Genomic DNA, 22,614 nt, shown 5'->3' with positions numbered 1-22,614 from the left:
AAATAAATGCCAGCGTGGTGGCGCATGCCTTTAATCCCAGTGCTCAGGAGGCAGAGGCAGGTGGATCACTGTGAGTTTGATCACTGGTCTACAAAACAAGTCTAGGACAGCCAAGACTACATAGAGACCCTGTCTCAAAACAACAACAACAACAAAACAAAAACAGAAGAAGAAGAAAGAAAGAAAGAAAAAAACCACATAAGAGCCAGGCATGGTGACACATGCCTTTAATCCCAGCACTTGGGAGGTAGAGGCAGGTGGATCACTGTGAGTTGGAGGCCAGCCTGGTCTACAGAATAAGTTCAGGACAGCCAAGATAACACAGAAAAACCCTGTCTCAAAAACCTAAATATATAAGTAAGTAAGTAAGTAAGTAAGTAAGTAAGTAAGTAAGTAAGTAAAAAAGATCAGCCACCTTTAGAATTTATCCCTTAGATTTATAAAGACTTTATGCTGATGATGGGCCCAAGTTATCTCTCCAAAGGTTAACAAACGATTAAGCCACTATTATAAATACCTGTTCACTCGGTACATCTTTAGTGATAAGGAATCCTGGTGACTCAGAGTATTACCTATTAAAGTTAACCAATGGGAGGCCCGAGAGACAGCTTAGCTGTTAAGAGCACTTGCTGTGGGGCTGGAGAGATGGCTCAGTGGTTAAGAGCACTGGCTGCTCACCCAGAGGGCCTGGGTTTAGTTCCCAGCACCCACATGGCAGCTCAAAACTGTCTGTAACTTCGGTTCCACCCTTACACCAATGCACATAAAGCACATTAAAAAAAAAAAAAGGAGCACTTGTTGCTCTAGCTTTAATGAAAGACTTGTGTTCCATTCCCAGCACCCACAAGTTAACTCACAACCATCTGTAAGTTCAGGTCCAGGGTATCTGTTGCCCTCCAAGAGTACCTGGCACACGTGTGGTACACATACATACATGCACGAAAACATTCATACACATAAAGTAAAATAAATATAAAACTCTTTTTTAGAAAAAAATTAACCAACATGACATTAAATTCATAAGCAGCTTTCAGAGAGAGAGAGAGAGAAAGAGAGAGAGAGAGGTAGAGAGAGGTTTGATTTCCAAGTAGATTTTTCTCAAGGGACACAAATACCCAGGTCAAACCTTTACTAGATTTATTTCATAAGATGAAACCAAGAATAAACAACATAGACCACTAGACAGAACACTTGTGATGGTTTGAGCAGGTATGGCCCTCATAGACTCATAGGTTTGAATGCTTGGCCATTAGGGAGCGGCACTACTAGGAGGTGTGGCCTTGTTGCAGGTGGGCTTTGAGGTCTCATATATGCTCAAGCTACACTCAATATGGCACAGTCTTTTCCTGCTGCCTGGGGAATCAAGCTGTAGAACTCTCAGCTCTGTCGCCAGCGCCACGTCAGCCTGCATGCTGCCATACTTCCGGCCTTGACGGCAATGGGCTAAACCTCTGCACCCTAAGCCAGCCCCAGATAAATGCTTTCCTTTATAAGAGATGCCTTGGTCAGGGTGTCTCTCCACAGCAATGGAAACTAAGACAGAAGTGTTGTACTGGCTGGTTTTGTGTGTCAACTTGACACAAGCTAGAGTCATCAGAGAGGAAGGAGCCTCAGTTGAGAGAGTGCCTCCGTGAGATCCAGCTGTAAGGCATTTTCTCAATTAGTGATCAATGGGGGAGGGCCCAGCCCACGGTGGGTGGGGCCATCCCTGGGCTGGTGGTCCTGGGTGCTACAAGAGAGCAGACTGAGCAAGCCATGGGGGGCAAGCCATTAAGCAGCACCCCTCCGTGGCCTCTGCATCAGCCCCTGCCTTCAGGTTTCTGCCCTGTTTGAGTTCCTGTACCACAATATGGACCTGTAGGCTAAATAAACCCTTTCCTCTCCAACTTGCTTTTTGGTCGTGATGTTTCATCACAGCCGTAGAAACCCTGCGGCGACATGTAAGTGGTAATTGCACAGACCAAGCCAAGGAATTGTGTCTTATCGATGTCTATTTAGAAAGAGATTCTGGGGATCCAAAGGAACTACCATTCGGCTGAAAATAACGCTGGGCTCATGTGACAGCCTGGTTCTACAGAGAGCAAAATCAGAAAAGGAGAGCATCATGCTTAAATGGTTGCACTTATTGTAGCAGTAAATCCAATAGTTTAGTTAACACTTATATACCTAATATTGTGTACCTGCACTGGAATAGGCTGGAGAAGGCTACAAGCATGTGTGGACCAGAAGTTGAGGTGTGGAAAAATAAACTACAAATGGAAAACGGCGGCGTTAACATAAACTGGAGCTTAATTGGTCCTAAGAGAACCAGTGCACCCACCGAGTCTATCAACAATGCTTTGATAGATAAGAGGTTGAAAGGAAGAAAGAGCCACTGAAAACAAGCACGAGATACACTGGCACCTCTTTACCCGGGACGCCAAATTTAGATTTGCCCAGAACCTGAGGGCAGAAAGATCATTCTCACTGGACATTTTATGCAGTTTGGATGCGAGCACATTGCGCTCCAGCTCTGAAAATCATTTTCACAATTTTCTGAAGTGTACCTAACCCCCTGACTAGGTTTCAGGAAGATAAATTATCAGGGGAAAAGGGTGACCCCAGCCTGGTACTTGGAGAAGCTGAGCACACCAGTGGCTTCCCGGAAGAACTGCAAAGCGCGCGGCACCCCACCCCCACCCCCCACCCCGACCCCGGCATGCTGGTGCCTGGGGCTCTCAACTTTGTGGTCCCAGGCCAGAGAGTTTGTCCTGGAGCTAGTTTTTCAGCCCTCCACACCCTCCACCAGGTCACATTAGTCCCTGGGAGGGGTGAGCAGTCCTTACCGTACAGGAAATCGTATGCTCGATTGGCGGTGTTGCCTTTGCCCCTCGGTCGCTCCCTGCACTGGTGTGGAAAGCCCTGAACGTTGGCCTTGCGCTCCTGGATAGTCACTGTGTAGCTCATGGTGCTCCTTTTTCCCTCCGGCGAGCAGAACACAAGCTGCGAGGAGGCTTGTGGCTGTGTGCACCGTAGCTATGGCAACCTCAGATGCACACGCGGGGATAAGGGGCGGGGCGAGTTTCAGGAGGCGGGGCGGCAGGGCAGGGAGGTGAAAGGGCGGTGGTGCTTACGGGGCAGTTTGCAGAGGCAAGATGGAAAGGCAGAGTGTATGTAGGTATGCAGGGTGGACAAACCTGGCAGGACGAAGAGGAGGAATGCGAGGCGATCTGAGGAACTAGTTACTGGAAGGGAGTAGGAGAGAACAGAGAGAGAGGGAGAGAGGGAGGGAGAGAGAGAGAGAGGACAGAGACAGGGAGAGAGAGACAGAGAGAGGGAGAGACCGAGAGGGGAGAGAAAGAGAGAGAGAGAGAGAGGAGAGACAGAGAGGAGACAGAGACAAACACAGGGAGAGAGAGAGAGAGACAGAGAGAAGGAGACAGAGACAGGGAGACACAGAGAGACACAGAGACAGACAGAGTCCCATCCAATAGGGCAGACATCAGATGCTGGTGAAAAGACTACTCTAAAAAACCCAGAGCAATTTGCTACTGACAACTCATGCTGCCAGGGTTTTTTTTTTGGGGGGGGGGGGGAGGTCGCATCACCTTCTAGAATTGGGCATTTTCATTTCTGAAAGCTTCTTTCCAAAAGGTGGAGGAATCCAGGCTCAGGTATGTTGGGCCTTGGCGCAGGTACCAAGAGTACATGAGCTTCAGAGTGAGCTGGGCCATCAGTCATAAGAAGTCTGTCTCCAGGCTGCCCCGCCTGGCTTTATAGCAGCTGCAGATGCTGCGGCACATGCGGGGTCTCTGCTGCTAAAAAGCCGTGCAAGGAAAACCAGAGAGGCAAAAGTAGGTCAGCTTTTCAGAATGCTCAGAACCTTAAAAAAAAAAAAAATCCATGGTATCACTTTACCTTAAAGTTCAACAACATCTCAAACTAATACTGTTGTTTGTTTGTTTATTCATTCAATTGTTTTTGTGGTGGCGTGGGGTGGGGTGCCTCAGATAAGCTGTTAAGTGCTCTGCTACTGAAATATACTCTAGCTCAAATAATAGATTTTAAAAATCAGCATTATAGATAGCAAAGTTAATACTAGTTCCTTGGTCCAAATTTATATAGTATGCACTCAAATTTATGTGGTTGAATAAAAGATGCTCTTTATTGTTGGTTTGTCCCATTAAAGATTTTTTTGTAAAGGTCCTCATTTTGTTCCGTAGCAGTAAGTTTTTAGCATTTTGTAATGTAAAGACTTTCTTAAGAAACCAACGTGGTTTTCATGAAATACAGATAAGATAGGTGCTGTATTGCTTTTCTTTTGCATCAAATTCAGAGAAATGAGCTGTGCATGCTATGGCTTGCTTTTAATCCCACCAGAGAGGCAAGTGAATCTCTGTGAGTTTGTTATGTATACAAGGCTCGGCCTGCATGTGCACCTGACCTACAGGCCAGAAGAGGGCACCAAAGCACATTATAGATGGTTGGGAGCCACCAGGTGGGGGCTTGGAATTGAACTCAGGACCTTTGGAACAGCAATCAGTGTTCTTAACCTCTGAGCCATCTCTCCAGCCCCCTTTTCTGTGAGTTTATAACCATAAAATTTTATTTTTTTTTTAGTGTTGCTGCTGTGGTTGCATGTATTTCCATATATCTGACATTCTACAGCTTTTAAAATAATATTTCACTTTAGATTGTAGTTTTGATATTTGCTGAATTTTTTTTTTCTGCATTTTGGTTCATGGGCTCACAAGTATAGAAAGGAGGGGCCTTGTCATGGCCAGGAACTTAAGACACTTCACCACTTCTCCCCATTTCTGGATCTACTCCCACAGACTTTGTCTTAAGTTTATCGTCAGATAATTAGCTAACCCGTGGCGAACTCCTAAGGTTACCCCCAGAACCCTGGGCCCTTGGAGTCTGTGCTCTGGTAGGCCTGTCCGGTCTTGTTACTTCACCATAAGGTGGTGTTAGTTTTCTTTCTGCAGGTCTCACTTTAGCACCTCATAATTGAGTTGTTATTGTTTATTTGTTTGTTGTTTTTTGTTTATCAAGACAGGGGTTCTCTGTGTAGCCTTGGTTGTCCTGGACTCGATTTGTAGACCAGGCTAGCCTCCAACTCATAGAGGTCCACCTGACTCTGCCTCCTGAGTGTTGGGATTACAGACGATGGCCACCGTGCCTGACATGTGTGTGAGTGTGTGTGTGTGTTTGTTGTTGTTTTTGTTTGTTTTTACCAAAAAGCCTTAATGTTGGGTCTTCTGCAGGTAAGGGTACTTGCCACTGGGGACATTGTAAGCCCAATGATCTAAGTCTGATTCCCAGAATTCACATAAAAGTAGAAGGAGACACCCAACTGCACAAAGTTGCCCTCTGACCTCCACATGCTGGTCACAGCAAATGCCTCCTCCCCTCGATCACACACACACAATACTAATAAATATTTTTTTAGATTCAATGTTAAGTACATTCAGACTGGGATGCCACCACAGCTATCCTGGGCTGGATGCAGCCTATGTGTTTAAGTTGAACATGCCTCAGAGTCCAATGTGACCCCGACTCCTTGAGTATTAGGACTTGTTCCAAACAAAAGACTCCGCAAAGCGTGGTGGTAAGTCTGTGCTTGTGTGATTGATTTTGTTGTTGTTGCTGCTATTTGTTTGTTTGTTTGTTTGTTTGTTTTGAGAAAGGGTTTCTCTGTGTAGCTTTGGCTTAATTGATTCTCTTTCATTTCTTTCCTTTTGACTTATTATTATGTATACAGTGCCCTGCCTGCATATACACCTGCAGGCCAGAAGAGGGCAGCAGATCACATTATAGATGGTTGTGAGCCACCATGTGGTTGCTGGGAATTGAACTCACGACATCTAGAAAAGCAGTCAGTGCTCTTAACCTCTGAGCCATCTCTCCACTCCCAGGTGATCGGTTCTTTTACAGAGACTTTAATGCCCACTTTGCTCTCTCTTCATAGGTGATTTTGAAGAAACAAGCGACCATGCTGGGGAACCCCACATTGCAAGAAACTTGCAAATGGCCTCTAGGAACCGAAGTGGCCTTTCTTTGACAACCAAAAGAAGCCAAAGCCCTCACCTACAACAGCAGGAAGCTAATTCTTCCAATACCTGGACTGGAGTGAGACTGTGAACATATTCGTCTCCACTGGGACCTCAGATAAATCAGCACCCTTTACCAGTTTTAATTGTGATCTGGGAAAACCTCTAAACTATGCCTAGACTTCTGACCTATAGAAACTGGAAGGTGCCAACTGTGTGTTGCCATTAGGCTGTGATGTCACCAACACACAGAAGTCCTGGTGCCTTGGGTTGTAAGTGGCTTAAATGGCAGATCCTCATGGCAGATCTAGAATGCCTAAGGTAAGGAAGGTGCCAGTCGGTTTTGATCCTAGCTGGCAAATGGCTGTCTCCTTGTTCTGTTCTGTTCTCATACGGCATAATTGAGGGGGACAGTGACTAGTCTCTTCCTATAGGGGTCCAGATCCCATCGTGGATACTGCACCCTATGACATCATTGACCTTAACTACCACAGTGGAGACTAGGGCTCTGTTTGGGCAGGACACAAATATCACGTCCATAGTAAACAATACATGACTAGTGTACAACCTGCATGGAGTAAGGCTCTGGTCATTTAGTCTAGTTGTACAAAAGAAACATCAAGCCAGGTGTGGTGGCGCACGCCTTTAATCCCAGCACTCGGGAGGCAGAGGTAGGGGGATCTCTGAGTTCGAGGCCAGCCTGGCCTACAAAGTGAGTCCAGGACAGCCAAGGCTGTTACACAGAGAAACTCTGTCTCAAAAACAAACAAACAAACAAAACAAACAAAAAAGAAACACCAAGGGCTGGAGAGATGGCTCAGTGGTTAAGAGCACTGGCTGCTCATCCAGAAGTCCTGAGTTCAATTCCCGGCAACCACATGGTGGCTCACAACCATCTGTAATGAAATCTGATGCCCTCCTCTGACCTGCAGGTGTACATGCAGGCAGAGCAGAGCAATGTATACATAATAATAAATAAATCTTTTTTAAAAAGAGAAAGAGGCACAAAAGAAACCTCAGGCCAGGCGTGGTGGCGCACGCCTTTAATCCCAGCACTCGGGAGGCAGAGGCAGGTGGACTGCTGTGACTTTGAGGCCAGCCTAGTCTACAAAGCTAGTCCAGAAAGCTAAGGACAACACAGAGAGATCCTGTCTCAAAAAATAAAAGGAAAGAAAGAGAAAGAAAGAAACCTCAGTACTGAAGAAGGGTGCCCATTAATGGAATTTAATTAAATGCAATGTCTTGATCATGAGAGAAGTCTCCACAGGGACCAATGTAATTTGTGTCTTGCAAGGCAGAGGGAATTGTCTGTCCTTGTCCCTTTGAGTAGGAAACAATGTTGGGTGAGAGAGATAGCATTGGCCTGTACAAGGAAGGGTGGTGACATCCTTATTTTCTTCATTAAAAATCTTGTGAGCTAGGCATGGTGGTGCACGCCTTTAATCCCAGCACTTGGGAGGCAGAGGCAGGCGGATCTCTGTGAGTTCGAGGCCAGCTTGGTCTACAGAGTGAGTCCAGAACAGCCAGGGCTACACAGAGAAACTCTTTCTCAAAAAGCCGCCGTATGGCTATTATTTGATATTTTTCAAATCACCTTTGGGAAATGGGATTCTGGAAACTATATAAAGATGCTGCTGCTGCTCTTGATGATGATGATGGTGGTGGTGGTGGTGGTGGTGATGAAGATGACGCAAGCGATAAACTGTCCTTTATCTGCAAGTTAGTAGTTTGATGGCTTCTACCATTACTTAACTTGCAAATGTGGTAAAAGCAAAAACAAAAACTCAAGACTTTTCAGACACTTGGAAATCAGAGACTGCTGTATGATAAATATTTCTCCAGGGATATTGGAAAAAATTTCCCCCTTCGGAGGCAGACATGCGAACACTATGTAACAATTAGCTCTGTCAGCACAACAGAGGCAGGCGATTAAACAGACTGAGAATTTAAGCCTTGTAATTCTTCTCTCTCAACGTATGGTGTCACTGCTTCTCTATGAGCAGCAGCCACCCACCCGTCCTTGGAGAAGTCACCAAACTTAGGCCTGGTAGGCCCAGAACAGGGCTTTTATCACTGAAGAACTTTTAGGAAGTAATCCCTCAGTTGTTGTTAGCTGTTAGTGAGTTAGATCCCACTCACAGAACTGCCTTCTAACTTTATTCAAGTCGCTGTTTCAAGCTTGTTGCCTATAAATGTAGTAACCTTAGCAACAACAGTCTTAGAGCTAAAAAATAAATAAAATAAAATGTGCGAGAAAATATAAATTGAGGAGCAACAGTGGGATATTAAAAGTATTAAACTTACTAATCTTATCTCTTATTAGTCTCCATATGTTACCTATTTTCAAGTTTTAAATTTTAGGGGTGTGTGTGTGTGTGTGTGCGCGAGCGTGCCTACATGACAGCCAGTACATGTGTGAGGCTGTTAATCTCATGCCACCCTTTGGGTCCTGGGATTGAACTCAGGTCATTAGGCTTGGTGGCTAATGATTTACCCACTAAGCTATCTCTCAGGCCCTTCAATGTAATATTGAATTATAGTTCTTCTCTGGGAAATAAGTCATTGATGTTTTTCTTGGGATTAAATGGAAAACAATATGTTTATGTTTTATATTCTTAATTTCCACTTTATATAAAACAAACCATCTCAGTCTACAAGCATGTAGGCTGAAAAGGAAAAATGAAGCTTAACACTTACTTTCAACAAAGGTAAAAGGAAAAGTAATATAACTATATAAGTTAGTTATATCATCCTAAAAAGAGTTAAATTGCTAAGAACAAATTAGTAAATATTTCCCATTGGAAAGGTGATCTTTTGTTTGTTTTTTGGACAGGCTCTTTCTCTGAGACCCCTGCTGAACTTGAACCCAGTTTATAACTCAGGCTGACCTTAAACTCTGTATCCTCCTGTATCCGAGTGCTGGGAATATGTTCGTTCCATCATTTCCAGTTTTCTCATTGCTTTGTTCAGTTATTTTACCTCAAAGAAGCAGAGGCTGTATGTCATGGTGCTCGAGAGACAGCCAAGGGTTCATTACAGTGTCAGACACATCTAACTAAAGGAAGCTAGGGGCAGGAGATCTCTTTCCCTGAGGTCTGCTGCTACTAATTAAGGATGTTGTGGTCAGTACCAGTTTCACACACGCACACACTCACACACAGGTTTCAACACAAAAACACAACTCTTACCTCAAAGGGATCAGATACAGTTTATTCTGGAGACAAATATGCATGGCCATGGTTTAGGAACACAGTTTCACGTTACCCCAAATTCCATATTGCAATATGGCCAAGATACTCCTATAATACTCCTGTGTAGTTTTGCAGTGAGGAAACTAAGATAACCATAAACCAAGGCACTTCCCAAATACAGTGGTAAAAACACTGGGTAGACAGGTCACAGGAATACGGGGAAGTCTCAGCCATAGCCTCAAATGGTATCTGATGGTATCTTCAGTCTTTTGGTCGGTGGGAACTGGGAGGTCTGCTTGTTCATTCCAAAGGATTGACCAGTGCTCACAAAGGTTAGGTCACATACAGAGCAGACAACATATGGCCACTAAGCAGGGCTGAAGCTGCTCCAAGACAGTTTGGCTGTGGACTAGCAACCTTCACTACATCTTTAAAGTTCTAATCAGTCGATCAGCCTGGCAGGAGGAGGTTCAGAGTAAGGTGCTATCCGTTCCGGAACTTTCCTTCACAAAGGGAAAAATGGAAGGAAAAAAATATTAGTTGCAAAAAAGTCTAAAGTTTTTTTTTCTTTTGACCTACAATTTGTATCAAACTCAATCCTCACAATTCCTTAAATTTTCCAGTTCTCAGTTGGGCATGGTGATGCACACCTATAATCGCAGTACTCGGGGACGTAGAGGCAGGCGGATCTCTGTGAGTTCGAGGCCAGCCTGGTCAACAAAGTAAGTCCAGGACAACCAGGGCTACACAGAGAAACCCTGTCTTGAAAATCCAAAAACAAACAAACAAAAATGTTCAGTTCTCTTTCTTCTTTGTTCATTCAGTATACACAAAAATTCAGTAGCACAAGTGAATACAGCTCAGTAGTTTTAAAGTAAAAGTTACTTTATCTTTAGATAAATTGCATGGGATAGTATATGAAACAGAGGGAGAAGTGGCACCTCATGAGATATGTAACATTTCTGAATATTCTGAGCATATGTATTTCTGAACCTCAATTTGTTTTGAAGGTTAAATGACTCTCAAACTCAGCACTATAGGGAAGCTATTATGTTGAAGACTATATTGTTTTTACTTGAATTTAAGAAATGCCAGGAAAAGGTATTTTTACTTTTATTAACTTCTGTAGTGACAAATATAGGATTGGGCAATGTATAATAAAAGCAGTTATGGGCTGAGGATATGTAATTCAGTTGGTAGACTGTTTGCCTAGCACATTCTTATAAACCAGGTGTAGGTGGCACACACATGAAGTTCCATCATTTAATGATCAGCTCAGGGTCATCCAAAGAGTGTTCAAGGCCAGCTTTGGCTAGAAACATTGTCTATAAATATTTATATTTTTAAAAATAAAACTTTTTTTTCTGATTAACTCACAGCTAGTTTAAGAAAGCCACTTAAACATGTGCCGAGCCAGGCATGGTGGCGCACACCTTTAATCCCAGCACTCAGGGAGGCAGAGGCAGGTGGGTCAATGTGAGTTCGAGGTCAGCCTGGTCTACAAAGCAAGTCCAGGACAGCCAAGGCTACACAGAGAAACCCTGTCTTGAAAAACCAAAAACAAAACATGTGCCAAATGCCAACTGCTGTACATCTTACTGAACTTCTGTACAGTGGGAATGGCTGGTTTGAAGCTATGAAAGTTCACTAAGGGTATTACACTTTCACTATCAGTACCTATTCATTTACTTATCCAACACACACACACACACACACACACACACACACACACAGAGAGAGAGAGAGAGAGAGAGAGAGAGGAAGAATAACAGTTGAAACAAGAAAAAAGAAACTTCTTATCTTCTTTCATGAAGTTTCATGATATATTAACTGAAGATTTAGCATGTTGTATGCAGGAGAGGAATAGGAGCTAGGGGACCTTTGCCCCAACATCTGCAGATTGTACAGCATGAAGGGGAGAGGGCAAGAAATGCCCCAGGCTAGAACCTGAATCTGCTACACAAAGAAACTGGATTTCACTCATGGTTTCTCCTTTGGAGCTCGGTTGAAACCCTTTTACTTTCTTTGGCTATAATTTCAACACCCACGGAGGGAGTTTAGGGGCCAGTCAGCTGCCTCCCCAACCTCCACCTTTGCAAGGCCTGCCCAAACACAGTTTAAAACTCTGGGTGAAATGAACATCAAACTGCTTGAGGAAAAGCCCGTGAAGCTATAGGCAACTGAGGAAAACTGGGACTGAGAAAGGACGCCTTGCCCAGGGAATAGCACACCGACTGGCTGTCAGTGCCAAAAGGTCAGCCCTGAAAACATGCATTCAGGTAGCATTATACTGGACTGAATGGGTTATATAGTAATATATATATATATATATATATATATATATATATATATATATATGTATGTATGTATGTATGTATGTATGTATGTATGTATGTATGTATACTTATACATATATGCATGCAACAGTTAGGGGTTAAGGACCAGGAATTTGAATAGCGGAGAAGGAGTATGTATAAGTGAGGGTTTGTACTAAGGAAAGAGAAGGAGGAAACGTAGCAATTAAATTACAATATCAACAATAAAAACACTATGGGTGACCTTTTAACCTTTGCTCCCGCGCTGAAGCCATGCCCTTGGGTCAAAGCCTTTGTGCCGCTTCTTTTGCGCACGCGCTTCTCAGGCTCACTTCCGTCCTGAGAGGCGGGGCTTCCTGTTTCCTTTAGCTTGACTACGGAAGTAGGTACGGGCTGCTCCGGTTGCCCGACGTTTGGGAGGTTTTCGCGTGTACGCTCGTTGCTGCTTCGGCTGGAAAGATGCCGGGTCTAGCCGCCGCCAGCCCCGCCCCGCCTGAGGCTCAGGAGAAGAAGCCTCTGAAGCCCTGCTGTGCCTGCCCGGAGACCAAAAAGGCGCGCGATGCGTGGTCAGTGCGCAGCCGGGGAGGGGCGGCGGGGCTTCCGCAAGCTCGCCTGGGCTCCGCTCTGCTTCCCGGCACTCAGGAGTTACGGGACCCGTAGTCCTCTCTGTTGCCTGAATCTGGAACTCAGTCTTAGGGGTGAAGGGAGAGGACAAGAGGTCAAGTTGGCCTTCAATCCTTGCTACGAATGCCTTTTAACCTTAAGCGTTGGATCCAGATAAATAGAAGTGCGCAAAGATGCTCCTTGATTTAAAGGCACTTAAAATATGTGGACAGCCATTACTATACCACAGCTATGATAGATTTAGCAAGACCAAAGGGTAAAGATTTCAACTAATTTCTAAGAGTTTTTTCCAAAACATGTGAACAGTAGGACATAGGATACGTTTCTGGAGAGAGTCCCCCTTCCCCGTTTAAAACAGCTGGAGGTTGTAAGTCAACCTTTCTTGGGCTGGAGAGATGGGTCAGTGGTTAAGAGCGCCGGTCTGGCTTTGATTCCCAGCATCCACATGATGGTAAACAATGGTCTATAATTCCAGCCCCAGAGGAATCCGATGCCGACTTCTAGCTTTTTCCAGGCACTGGTACACATAGTGCACAGACAAACATGCAGGCAAAACACCTATACACATAAGCTAAAAGCAAATAAAAATTTAAAAGTCAACCTGTCTACGGAATAGGCGATATTAATGTTTATCTACTTTATCAGCAAGTCACAAAAGGTTTTGTTTGTTCTCGCTTTTATGTAGCCTCCATTCTGCAGCAAATACTGGACTCCTCAGATAGTGTGTATGTGCATCTCCATCTGTTTCTCCCATCAAAGTATAAAAATAATCATAGAAACAAGATATTATAGAAACAGGATGCTCATGCCTGTAATCTTACAGCCGAGGTGACTAAAACAGAAAGATCACCACTGTTTAAGTCTAGCTTGAGCAACCGTGACAAGAAAGTATTCATTGGTATAGTGAGGTAGTTAGAGTGTGCCCTAGTTATTTTATTATCACTACTTTGCAAGCCATACTGTGAACGGAGAATTTAGAGATCAGTCTGCTTCTGAAGTTCTTTGATGCTAATAACTTGCTGAAAGAAACTTTGTGTGGTATCAAGGTACAGAGCCTGTAGGCAGGCTTTGAATCCTGATCCTCCTACCTGGGGCCCTTGTACGAGGTGCCTAACACATCTGTGTGTTGAGTGAGTCCAATAACTGGGCGAGCCCAGCATTTCTGTAAGGTTTAGTAAGTATAAGTGAATGCCAGCTATGATGCCAGCTATGATAAGTGGATGCCAGCTCACTGGTCCACCTAGCCTCTGATTTCCTGGGAAGTGTTTTAATGGTACAACCTATTTTCCCCCACTACTTTTGAGACAGGGTCTTGACATGTAGCCCAAGCTGTCCTTCTGCTCAGGGTTCTCCTGCCTCAGTTTCCCAAATGTGATTGCAGGCATGTGTTGGCATGTTCTAGCTCTTGTGCTGTTTACGTTGTTGGGTGTTTAACGATTAGAAGTAGGCTTAAGTGTTTGACTAGAAGAAGAAAGAGGAAGTTAATTCCTGTGTAATAGTAGGCCTAAAAGTTAAACTCTTCCCTCTTCCCTTCACTTTATGTAAATATTCAGTTTATTTCATTATAAAGAAATGTTTATTATTCCTTGGGTATAGACTAGAGACTATACACAATTACTTTATCTAATTCGAACCTTCCCCAAACAATAACAAAGTCTTTGTAGGCACAGAACCACCATCAGAGCAAATATAGAGAACAGAGAAGCCAAGCTTTGGTATAGTAGAGGTTTGTTGGTAACTCCAGCGGCATTCTGCATGCTCGCTGTCTCTCCCCTGCACTGTCTCATATTCTCCATGAATGTGCGCAACATCTACTTGGTAGGTCACAAGCGCATCATTTTATTTTATAGCATCATTGAGAAAGGAGAAGAACACTGTGGACATCTCATCGAGGCCCACAAGGAGTGCATGAGAGCGCTAGGATTTAAGATATGACACGGTGAGTGAGCTATATTGCTTCAAATTTGTATACTACTTTACAGAGTTAGCTGCTGGGCAGCCTTCTCTTCGAATGCTGGTTAATCTACCGTGTTTAGTTAGCGCTCGAAAAGTTGCAGTTTCTAGCATGGGTTGTAAATCTGAGGCAGAGTATGAACCTTTGGAGAACTGGCTTGACAAAAACCTTCCGAGTTACATTAGAAGCAGAGAGAGTCGTGGCGGAGGGAAGCTGAAGGGCCTTGTTTTCCAAGGTAAAGGAACTAAGTGGGAAACATTCTTTGTTTCTTGTTATGTGGGTCTTCAGTAGGAAGTGTCCCGTTTTCCAGTGAAAATGGAACCTGTGTTTTAAGTCAGGCATTGTCCTAATACAACTAAAGCCTCGGAGCAGCTTTTGAAGAAGTGTGAATCCAAGTGTCCGTGTCAAGAGGGATGTGCGTGACAAGACCACAGACCACGACTGGTGTTTGGAGACTGTTGCTCCGGGTGTTAACTCTGGTCACCAGTTCGCTGCCTTCCACTGCTGTTCCGAAGTCCTCACTAGAGAGGCTTTCCTCAGCAGCCCGTGTGAAGCAGTGCCCCTCCCTGCCACTGTTGCAGCCGTATCCTGTAGGCTTTCCCACCAATGGCAGAAGTGTTCTGCAGCCACATTCTCCACTGTGGTAGCCACTAGCCTAACGAGGTTGGGGAGCTGAGCTCTTGATTTACAAGAAAGTTGCTAGCAACAGGAAGGTTGTTTTTGCAACCACCACTTATATACTGAGCCTCTTCTTACAGCAATTGTCCATGCTTCCTCCAGCGAGGATGTACAGTCTGGGGAGCTTGCGCTTTCACTCCCAGCATGTCCCCAGCACCTAGACCTGCTATGTGCCGGGTAAGGTGTTGTTAGTTAAATTCATGAGTGAACGAGTGGGGAAATAGTGGAGGTTCCCTGGGACAGGATTGCTGCGGTGGGCTAAGCATGGTGAGAGCTGGAACCTCAGCTGCTCTCAAGTCTACACCTCACTGTCGCTCCCAGTTTAGCTGGGCTGAAGCTGGGCAGTGGTGGCCAGTACTGGGGGCTGGGGGGTACAGGCGGGAAGGCGGAGCAGAGGCAGGCAGATCGCTGTGAGTTGGAGGCCAGCTTGGTCTACAAAGCGAGATCAGGACAGCCAGGGCTACACAGAGAAACCCTGTCTCGGAAAACCAAAAATAAGTAAATAAATAAATAAAATAACTTAGCAGGGCTGAGATATAGGGAGGCCACATGCCAGCTTAATAAGAGCAGAGAGCTGGTTTCTGTCTCTCCCACCTCTCTGGAATTTCACTCATGGCTAGTTGTTGTCTGTGGCGTGTAGAAAGGAGATAAGGAGCCTGCCTGCCTGCTAAGTCTGACTGGAGAAGAGTATTTAAAGCCGCAGACCCCAGCCGTCCGCGCATGGCTTTCTTCGTGTTCTGGCTCACTCTCGTCAGTTGTCTTAAGCTTTGCTTAGAGCGTCTTAGTGAATTAGAGGTGCAGTGAAGTATAGTGGTAGCATTACATTTTTTTGTATTCTCCAAACCAGAAGAACTTTGTGTTTTGTTTGGGTTTTTTGTTTTGTTTTGTTTTGTTTTTTTTCAAGACAGGGCTTTGTGTTTTAGTTCTAAGACTTAATGATATTTTTTGCCAGCACACTCATTTTTAGGATTGTACATTACTTTAATCTTCATAAAATTCATAGCCCATACTAATTAAATAGATCTGTTGCTGGAATGCATGCAAGCAAGTGCATCAAAAACCAAGCCTCTGACTGTAGTGGCTGACTGCCACGTAACCACCTGCACTGCCCTGAGATGAGCTTGATTGCCAATGTGCCTCTTAGTCTGGTAGACAGTTTCTGAGATCCTCTTCAGAGGGAAATACTGGCTTGTTCCAGCAGTGGCCATGAAAGCTCCTTAGTACAAAGCCCGTCATAGATGCTGACATTATTCCCAAGTACAATAGACTTTAATTGGACCTGGCTTGCAGCAGATGGGAGTAAGTGTTACCCTCTCTTGTGCTCTGTATAAAAGTACTCTGTGCCTCAGAAACACCTCAGGAACAGAATTCACAAGCCCTGGGCTCACCGTTGATTCAGACTCTTAGATGATTCAAGTCCTTAACTGCTAATACTGAAGAAACAATAAGGAATATGCTAAATATAATATATCTGAGGATTTAGTGATAGCAAAGGCAGAGACTTGAAATGATAAAGAAAAAATAGGTCTCATAGTAGTGAGACTACACAGTTTTTCAGTCTTGTAATCTTTTCTTACTGAGAGAGAAGGTAGCCAAATCCAGTACCTAACTAGAAATATCGAAGTGGCTCTTTCAGGTTTTTTTGTTTTGTTTTGTTTTTCGAGTCAGAGTTTCTCTGTGTAAAAGCCCTAGTTATCCTGGACTCACTTTTTGTAAACCAGGCTGGCCTCGAACTCAGAGATCCGCCTGCCCCTTCCTCCGGAGTGCTGAGATTAAAGGTGTGAGCCACCACGCCCAGCTTTATTTTTATTTATTTTCTTTATTTTTATTTTTTGGCTCTTTCGGTTTTTAAGAGTCAAGAAACATGGAAAATCTGCTAAAATCCAGTTAAAGTAATGACGATGCTGGTTTTTGTTTGTTTAATTCAACGTTATACTTAGATGTTTAAATGAGCCACTTATATATATAGATTATTTATATAAGTATTCAAGATATGAATGAATGAAAGGGGTCATTTCTAACACTCAAACTTAAGAACAAGACAAAAGCCTAGATCCAGTTTGATGTTTGAAGGGTCACAGTGGGAAGCCTGGCACTGCCAGAGAAGGCCAGCAGCACCGGCCTCTGCTGCCCTCCCGCTGGGTCTGTCACTATGTCCGATACTTGCCCTCGAGTCAAAGAAGAGCTTCCCACAGGAGTTGTGCGTGCTAAACTGGCCGACCTTCCGCCTTTAACACCGAGCGTGGCCAGTTCTTGGAAGAGCAGAGCCTCCCAGGCCTCTTCTGTTCACTGGCTGTAAAGGCGCGGTGCCTCACCAAAAGCTTCTCAAGCTCCCACAGTGCAGCGGATGCTTTTAGGGGTGTCGTTAAGCTGAACTAGAATTTTGAAAAGCACATCTTTATTTCATTTCTGGTTCAAAACAATTGTAACAATTTCCTAATATTTGAGTGAAGCGTTTATTTCTAATGGTCTTAAGTCCCTAAATCTGTAGGTCCAATTTGATGTTTGAACTCTGACTTTCTAAAATAAAATCTTTTCTGTAGGTGGCCCACTTTGTGAATGAATAATCCCTGAAGAATGAAGATTAACTATTTTGGAAGTTCTTTGATGAACTTTGCTAAGTGGATAAAGTATTTATCATTTATTAAAAAGCAAAAAGAAAGAAAATGTGGTGAACAGTCTTCCTTGTGTCTCTTTTTCTGTTCCGCACACACCCACATAGCTCGCTGCCCTGTTTCCTTCTTCACTTACACAGTGCAGTAGCAACTCTTGTGCCAAGAGTCTCTTTTGCTGGTCATTGTGATATCACAGGGATTTGGATAATTACCGTTAGGAGAAAGGAGATTCTACCGCCAACCAGTAAAATCTCCAAGCTTAGGAGTGAACATCTTTTACCTGTTCAAAATGATGTCACGGCCGTATCATCCCAGGCAACACTCATTGGCCAGGTGTGGTGGTCCACACCTGTGATCCTAGCATGCAGGAGGCAGGGGGGTGGGGGTGTGGCAGGAGGATCTTAGTGAGTTCAAGGTCAGCCTGGTCTACAAAGTGAGTCCAGGATAGCCAGGGCTATTACACAGGTCTATTTTTCTCATCTGAGAAGAACGTCCCATCCGGGGCAGCCCCTTGGTAGGTCGTTGCTTAGACTGCATATCCCCTAGACTACAAAATGGAAAACGTTTCTATACTCCCGGCAGCAAATGCTAAACTCTAAGTGCACTGTTCCAGACATACCCTCCGTGTGTGTATTTGGGAGAAGGTGAGGCAGGGTCTTTCCTTGTAGCCCAAATGGCCTTGAACTTGGTGCTTGTGCCTCTGCTTCCTGCATGCTGGAACTACACGTATGTGCAATCACACTCAGCACGTTTTTAAAAGATTTATTTATTTTTTATGTGTATGAGTGTGTTCCTGTCTATATGCCTACACCATGTGTGTCCTGGTGCCCTCAAGAGCTAGGAGAAGGTGTCAGGGCCCCTGGGACTGGAGTTGCAGAGCCGTTGTGTAGGTGCTGGGAACTGGACCTGGGCTCTTCTCAAGACAGCAAATACTCTCAACTGCTGAGCCACCTCTCCAGCACTATGTAGAAACAAGACTGTTTTTGTATTTTTCATTTACTAATGAGATTGTAATATCTTTCCCTTAATATTTTGCTCAGTAAATAGAATCCCGCCTCATTAGCTGTATGAATTCACTCTGTGGCTTACTGTAACTTAACTGGAGCACTGTATGTATAATTAGGTGTCAGATAATCCTCCAGGAATTGCATCTCAGATTGAGGCAGCCAATGTCAGATACATAAATACTGATTGTGTGTGTGTGTGTGTGTGTGTGTGTGTGTGTGTGTGTGTGTGTGTGTGTTGGTGATGGTGGTTGTTGGCTGTTTTATGGTATGTGTGGTGTGGTTGTTGGCTGGTTTTAGTGTGTGTGTGTTGTGGTGGTGGTTGGCTGGTTTTATGGTATGTGTGTGTGTGGTGGTGGTGGTGATGATGGTGGTTGGCTGGATTTATGGTGTGTGTGTGTGTGTGTGTGTGTGTGTGTGTGTGTGTGGTGGTTGGCTGGTTTTACGGTGTGTGTGTGTGTGGTGGTGGTTGGCTGGTTTTACGGTGTGTGTGTGTATGTGTGTGTGTATGGTGGTGGTGGTGGTCGTTGGCTGGTTTTATGGTCATATAAAGAGTAAATCACCTGAAATCAAGTGAAGGGTAACTAGAGGCTATGCATGTTTTCAAGGCTATTGATGCGCTGCCCAATTCCTCTTTGAAAAGGCAATAGCCATGTGTTCCTTAGTATCTGAGAGCTCCCAATCTCCCTCAGTTCATAGGCAGCACGTTGATATTTTAACCCTTTCCAGTTTGATAGTGTCACCTGATTTGTGAGGAACTAAATACCACCATTGAGAACATACCTTAAAAGATACCTGGTCCAGTAAGCACTGGGCTAATTCCAACAACCAGGCCTTTCACCCTGTCCATCAGCTATTTGGCCAGGATAACTTCCTAGTCTCTAAACATCTGGACTTCCCTGTAAAGTGGGGATGAGAGTTTCCCTGGAAGCATCACCTGTGGAAGGCAGAGTCATTCTAGGATTGGCCCTGCCTAGGGCATGGGCCTGTTCTCATTAACTTTGACTATTTCGAGGTTAGATAAAAGAATCTGTTAGACAAAGTTTAACTATCTATACTGAGTTTAGGAATTCCTATGCATGAGAAAAACATAGCAAAGGGGCATGTCAAAATTCGGTGGTCACCTACTATACCATGTTCTTTATTTTTCCATTATTGTGTTAATATCTTCATATTACTGAAATTACTGTACACTGTCTCTTGAAAGGCTTGTGCACTAGGAAAGGATGGGCAGAGAGGGGGCCTTGGTATATCTTCTGAGCAATGAAAATGTTATGGTTGGGGTCACCACAGCATGAGGAGCTGCGTTGGGAAGGTCACAGCATGAGGAAGGTTGAGAAGCAGTGGTCTAAAGTGTGTGCGTTGTCGGGGGCAGGGCTAGTAGGCAACCCCACTTCTGGAGCCAACTTCTCAATGAGCTTAAACAGCACATGACAGTTGACTAGCACACATTGCACTTACAGCCTGTCCTCTAGGCCGAGACACACCGAGGAAAAGGGCACACTGTTTCAACTTGGGTGTGCTCAGAGTACAGAGAACAAAGCTTTGTAAGATGTGCACTCCTGATTTGATGAGCACATAAATATGAACAAATTAAAATCTGAACATTTGATATTATGATGGGTATTCAAGGTGCTTCCCACAAGAGTTCATGCGTACTCTGCCCATGAGTTCTTTAGCTGGGAGATGGCTTAACTGATGAAGTTCCTGCCACACAGCATGAGGACTTGAGTCCCCATTCTAGCCCTAAATAAAAGCCAGGTGTGGAGCAGGCAGCTATCCAGAGCCCTAGCTCACTGGCCAGCCAGTCTAGCAAGTCTGAGCCCCAGGTTCACTGAGAGGCCCAAGCTCAAAAAAATAAGGGGAAAGTGACACACCACTGACCTCTATCCTCTCCATGCATATGCACCCACACGAACATATATGCTACACACGCACACATGCACGCATGTAAGCCATCTGAGTGTAGTGGCACACACCTTACATTTTTTTCCATACGGCATATTTTGATCATATCCTTTCCCCTCCCCAACTCCTCCCATATCCTGCCCCACCCTCCCCACCCACTTTCTTGTTCTTTCTCTTAAAAAATAGTACCCCCCAAAGCTCGTGCACACACACACACACACACCATGGAGTCTAACTTGTGTTGGCCAACTATTCCTGACCATGAGGCCTGCCTACCCTTGAGTGTCATTGATAACACCCAGTATCACTCCATTGGATAAAACTGACTTTCCCTCTATGAGATGTCAGTTTTCCAGACACAGCAGGGCCAGTGCACATATGAACTCAGGTTGACAGCAGGTAAAAGACTTGTGCAAGCTCAACCCAGACCAGGTCTCACCCCTAACCAAGAAGGCACATTCCAGGGGCAAGTGGATCTCTTAAGTTCAAGGCTAGCCTGTTCTACACAGTGAATTCCAGGCCAGCCAGTGCTACAGTGAGACATGGTCTTAAAAGCTAAAACTCATGGTAGTTTCATCTTCTGTCAAGTTTAGTGAGTTCAACAGCAAGTATAGAAAAAATCCCCAACAGCCAGGCGTGGTGCTGCACACCTTTAATCCCAGCACTTGGGGAGGCAGAGGCAGGTGGATCTCTGTGAGTTCGAGGCCAGCCTGGTCTACAAAGAGAGTTCCAGGACAGCCAGAGCTATACGGAGAAACTCTGTCTGTAAAAAAAAAAAAAAGAAAGAAAGAAAGAAAGAAAAGAACATAAAGGAAAAATGAGGAGCATAAGAGTCCAGAGTTGAGGCAACTCTGCCTGCAATTGTATTGGAGGTGCTGGTGCTGCCCAGCATTCGGATTTATTGTCAACTTAGAGTTTTCTCTTCCAAAACCAGTGAAACCACGCATGTACTTCCCTGCTCAAGGCAGGTAGGTAGAAGATTCCACTCCTGGGCAAGTTCCCTGCCACTTCCCCCTTCAGTCTGATTGAGCAATATTGTTATATGTAATTTTACAGAACAGTGGCTGCCAGTGGTGCACCTCCCACTAAGTGGTTTAAGCAGGGCCTGCCTCTTCCATGTCTTGTCAGAGCTTTGGGCAAAACTGAAAGTCTGTTTCACAGGAAGAAGGAGTAAATGAATATTGAGTAAGAAACTAGTTTTCCGTCATATCTGCCTAACCACACAATATATTTATTCTTTTATCTCCATCAAACTAGCTTTAAAAAAAATTAATTTCCTGTCATTGTATTCTGCTGATATATAGGCAGCAATCTCACCATTAACACCTGCAACACAGTCAAGTCCTCTACTGTGATACATGTGTGTAGGTGCTCAGCAATCCCCAAACACCTGATGGGACAGATGGTGGAGTGGAAAATCACACTGACCTCGGCTTTAATTGTTGGTCACATATTAACTCTGTGACTGTAAGCAAATTCTTTAGCTACTCTTAGCCTTTTTCATAGATGTACACACACACACACACACACACACACACACACACACACACGAGGGGTATGTAATGAGAACCTGTCAAAAAATTAGCTAATAAAACAGTATCTTGTTACCATTAGAAGATGGTAGCTGCTTGGTAAACGTTAGGTGCCCCTGCTCTGTCAGTCACAGGTGGATGGACAGGAACAAGGAAACCGTGGTTAATTGCCCCTCCTGTCTCTTTAAAGGGTCAGGGCCAAGCCTTTGGGCAGTCTTGCTGACCTGCTTTGAAATTCTATCTCTGGCAGAGCCTTGGTTGTTTCTCTGTGCTTAGCCTCCCTGACTTTCCTGCCTGTGGCTGGCAGGAACTCCAACGGGGTGGAGGGGGAGGCCCTGCTGCTGATGTAGAAACAGCTGCTGCTTGCTAAAGTGGGCAGGTTGGTTGAAAGCAACATATGGACACACACACACACACACACACACACACACACACACACACCTGCCCTACTGAACAATGGCATCGTGGTCACACCTGTGATCTCAGTACTTGGGTGGCCAGGCAGGAGGATTACCAAGAATTCCGGACTAGCCTGGGCTGCCAGGTGAGTTCCAGGTCAGAAAGCGACATCCAGGCTCAAAGAAAAAGAAAACACCAAACAGGCATCAGGCACCCAAAGCCTGCTGTAAGAGTCTGCGGGGCTTTCTTCTCCAAATGCCCCCAGCTCTTTCTCTACCTCTCTCCAGAGAGAGAGGGTGAGAAGTATAAAACCATCTACGGATCAATTGATCCCAATTAAACATTTAAAATGTCTTCCTTAA

The 22,614-nt window shown here is 44.6% G+C and overlaps 2 protein-coding genes and 1 long non-coding RNA gene across 3 annotated transcripts in view; 1 reads left to right on the top strand and 2 right to left on the bottom strand.

Annotated features, from left to right (window-relative positions):
* The window catches only part of CFAP91 (cilia and flagella associated protein 91), a 42,563-nt gene extending 39,477 nt beyond the window's left edge, over nucleotides 1–3,086 (bottom strand). Inside the window, exon 1 of the mRNA XM_084801307.1 lies at nucleotides 2,826–3,086. Within this exon, the coding sequence (XP_084657433.1) occupies nucleotides 2,826–2,946 (121 nt within the window). The 5' untranslated portion in view covers nucleotides 2,947–3,086. The remainder of the gene's footprint in view (nucleotides 1–2,825) is intronic.
* A 6,135-nt stretch (nucleotides 3,087–9,221) lies between these two features.
* Nucleotides 9,222–11,888, bottom strand: LOC311608153. Its single transcript, XR_014782861.1, has 2 exons — nucleotides 11,783–11,888; nucleotides 9,222–9,726 (listed from the first exon to the last, which is right to left on the bottom strand). It is a non-coding gene; the product is annotated as an uncharacterized lncRNA (long non-coding RNA).
* On the top strand, nucleotides 11,886–17,461 carry COX17 (cytochrome c oxidase copper chaperone COX17). Its single transcript, XM_084800479.1, has 3 exons — nucleotides 11,886–12,104; nucleotides 14,013–14,101; nucleotides 17,338–17,461. The coding sequence occupies exons 1-2, from the start codon at nucleotides 11,998–12,000 to the stop codon at nucleotides 14,095–14,097; spliced, it is 192 nt and encodes a 63-aa protein (XP_084656605.1). The 5' UTR covers nucleotides 11,886–11,997; the 3' UTR covers nucleotides 14,098–14,101; nucleotides 17,338–17,461.
* Nucleotides 17,462–22,614: the final 5,153 nt, after the last annotated feature.

Source organism: Acomys minous (genome assembly GCF_964271855.1).
Source record: "Acomys minous genome assembly, chromosome: 11".
In the NCBI taxonomy this organism is placed as follows: Eukaryota; Metazoa; Chordata; class Mammalia; order Rodentia; family Muridae; genus Acomys; species Acomys minous.
This window is presented reverse-complemented; position numbering and strand designations above follow the sequence as displayed.

What these genes read in the sequence shown, in the direction of transcription:
- COX17 (XM_084800479.1), top strand. Translation starts at nt 11,998, where the DNA reads ATGCCGGGTCTAGCCGCCGCCAGCCCCGCCCCGCCTGAGGCTCAGGAG. An exon ending in AAAAAGGCGCGCGATGCGTG is followed by an intron (nt 12,105 to 14,012) that starts GTCAGTGCGCAG and finishes TTTATTTTATAG; the next exon opens with CATCATTGAGAAAGGAGAAG.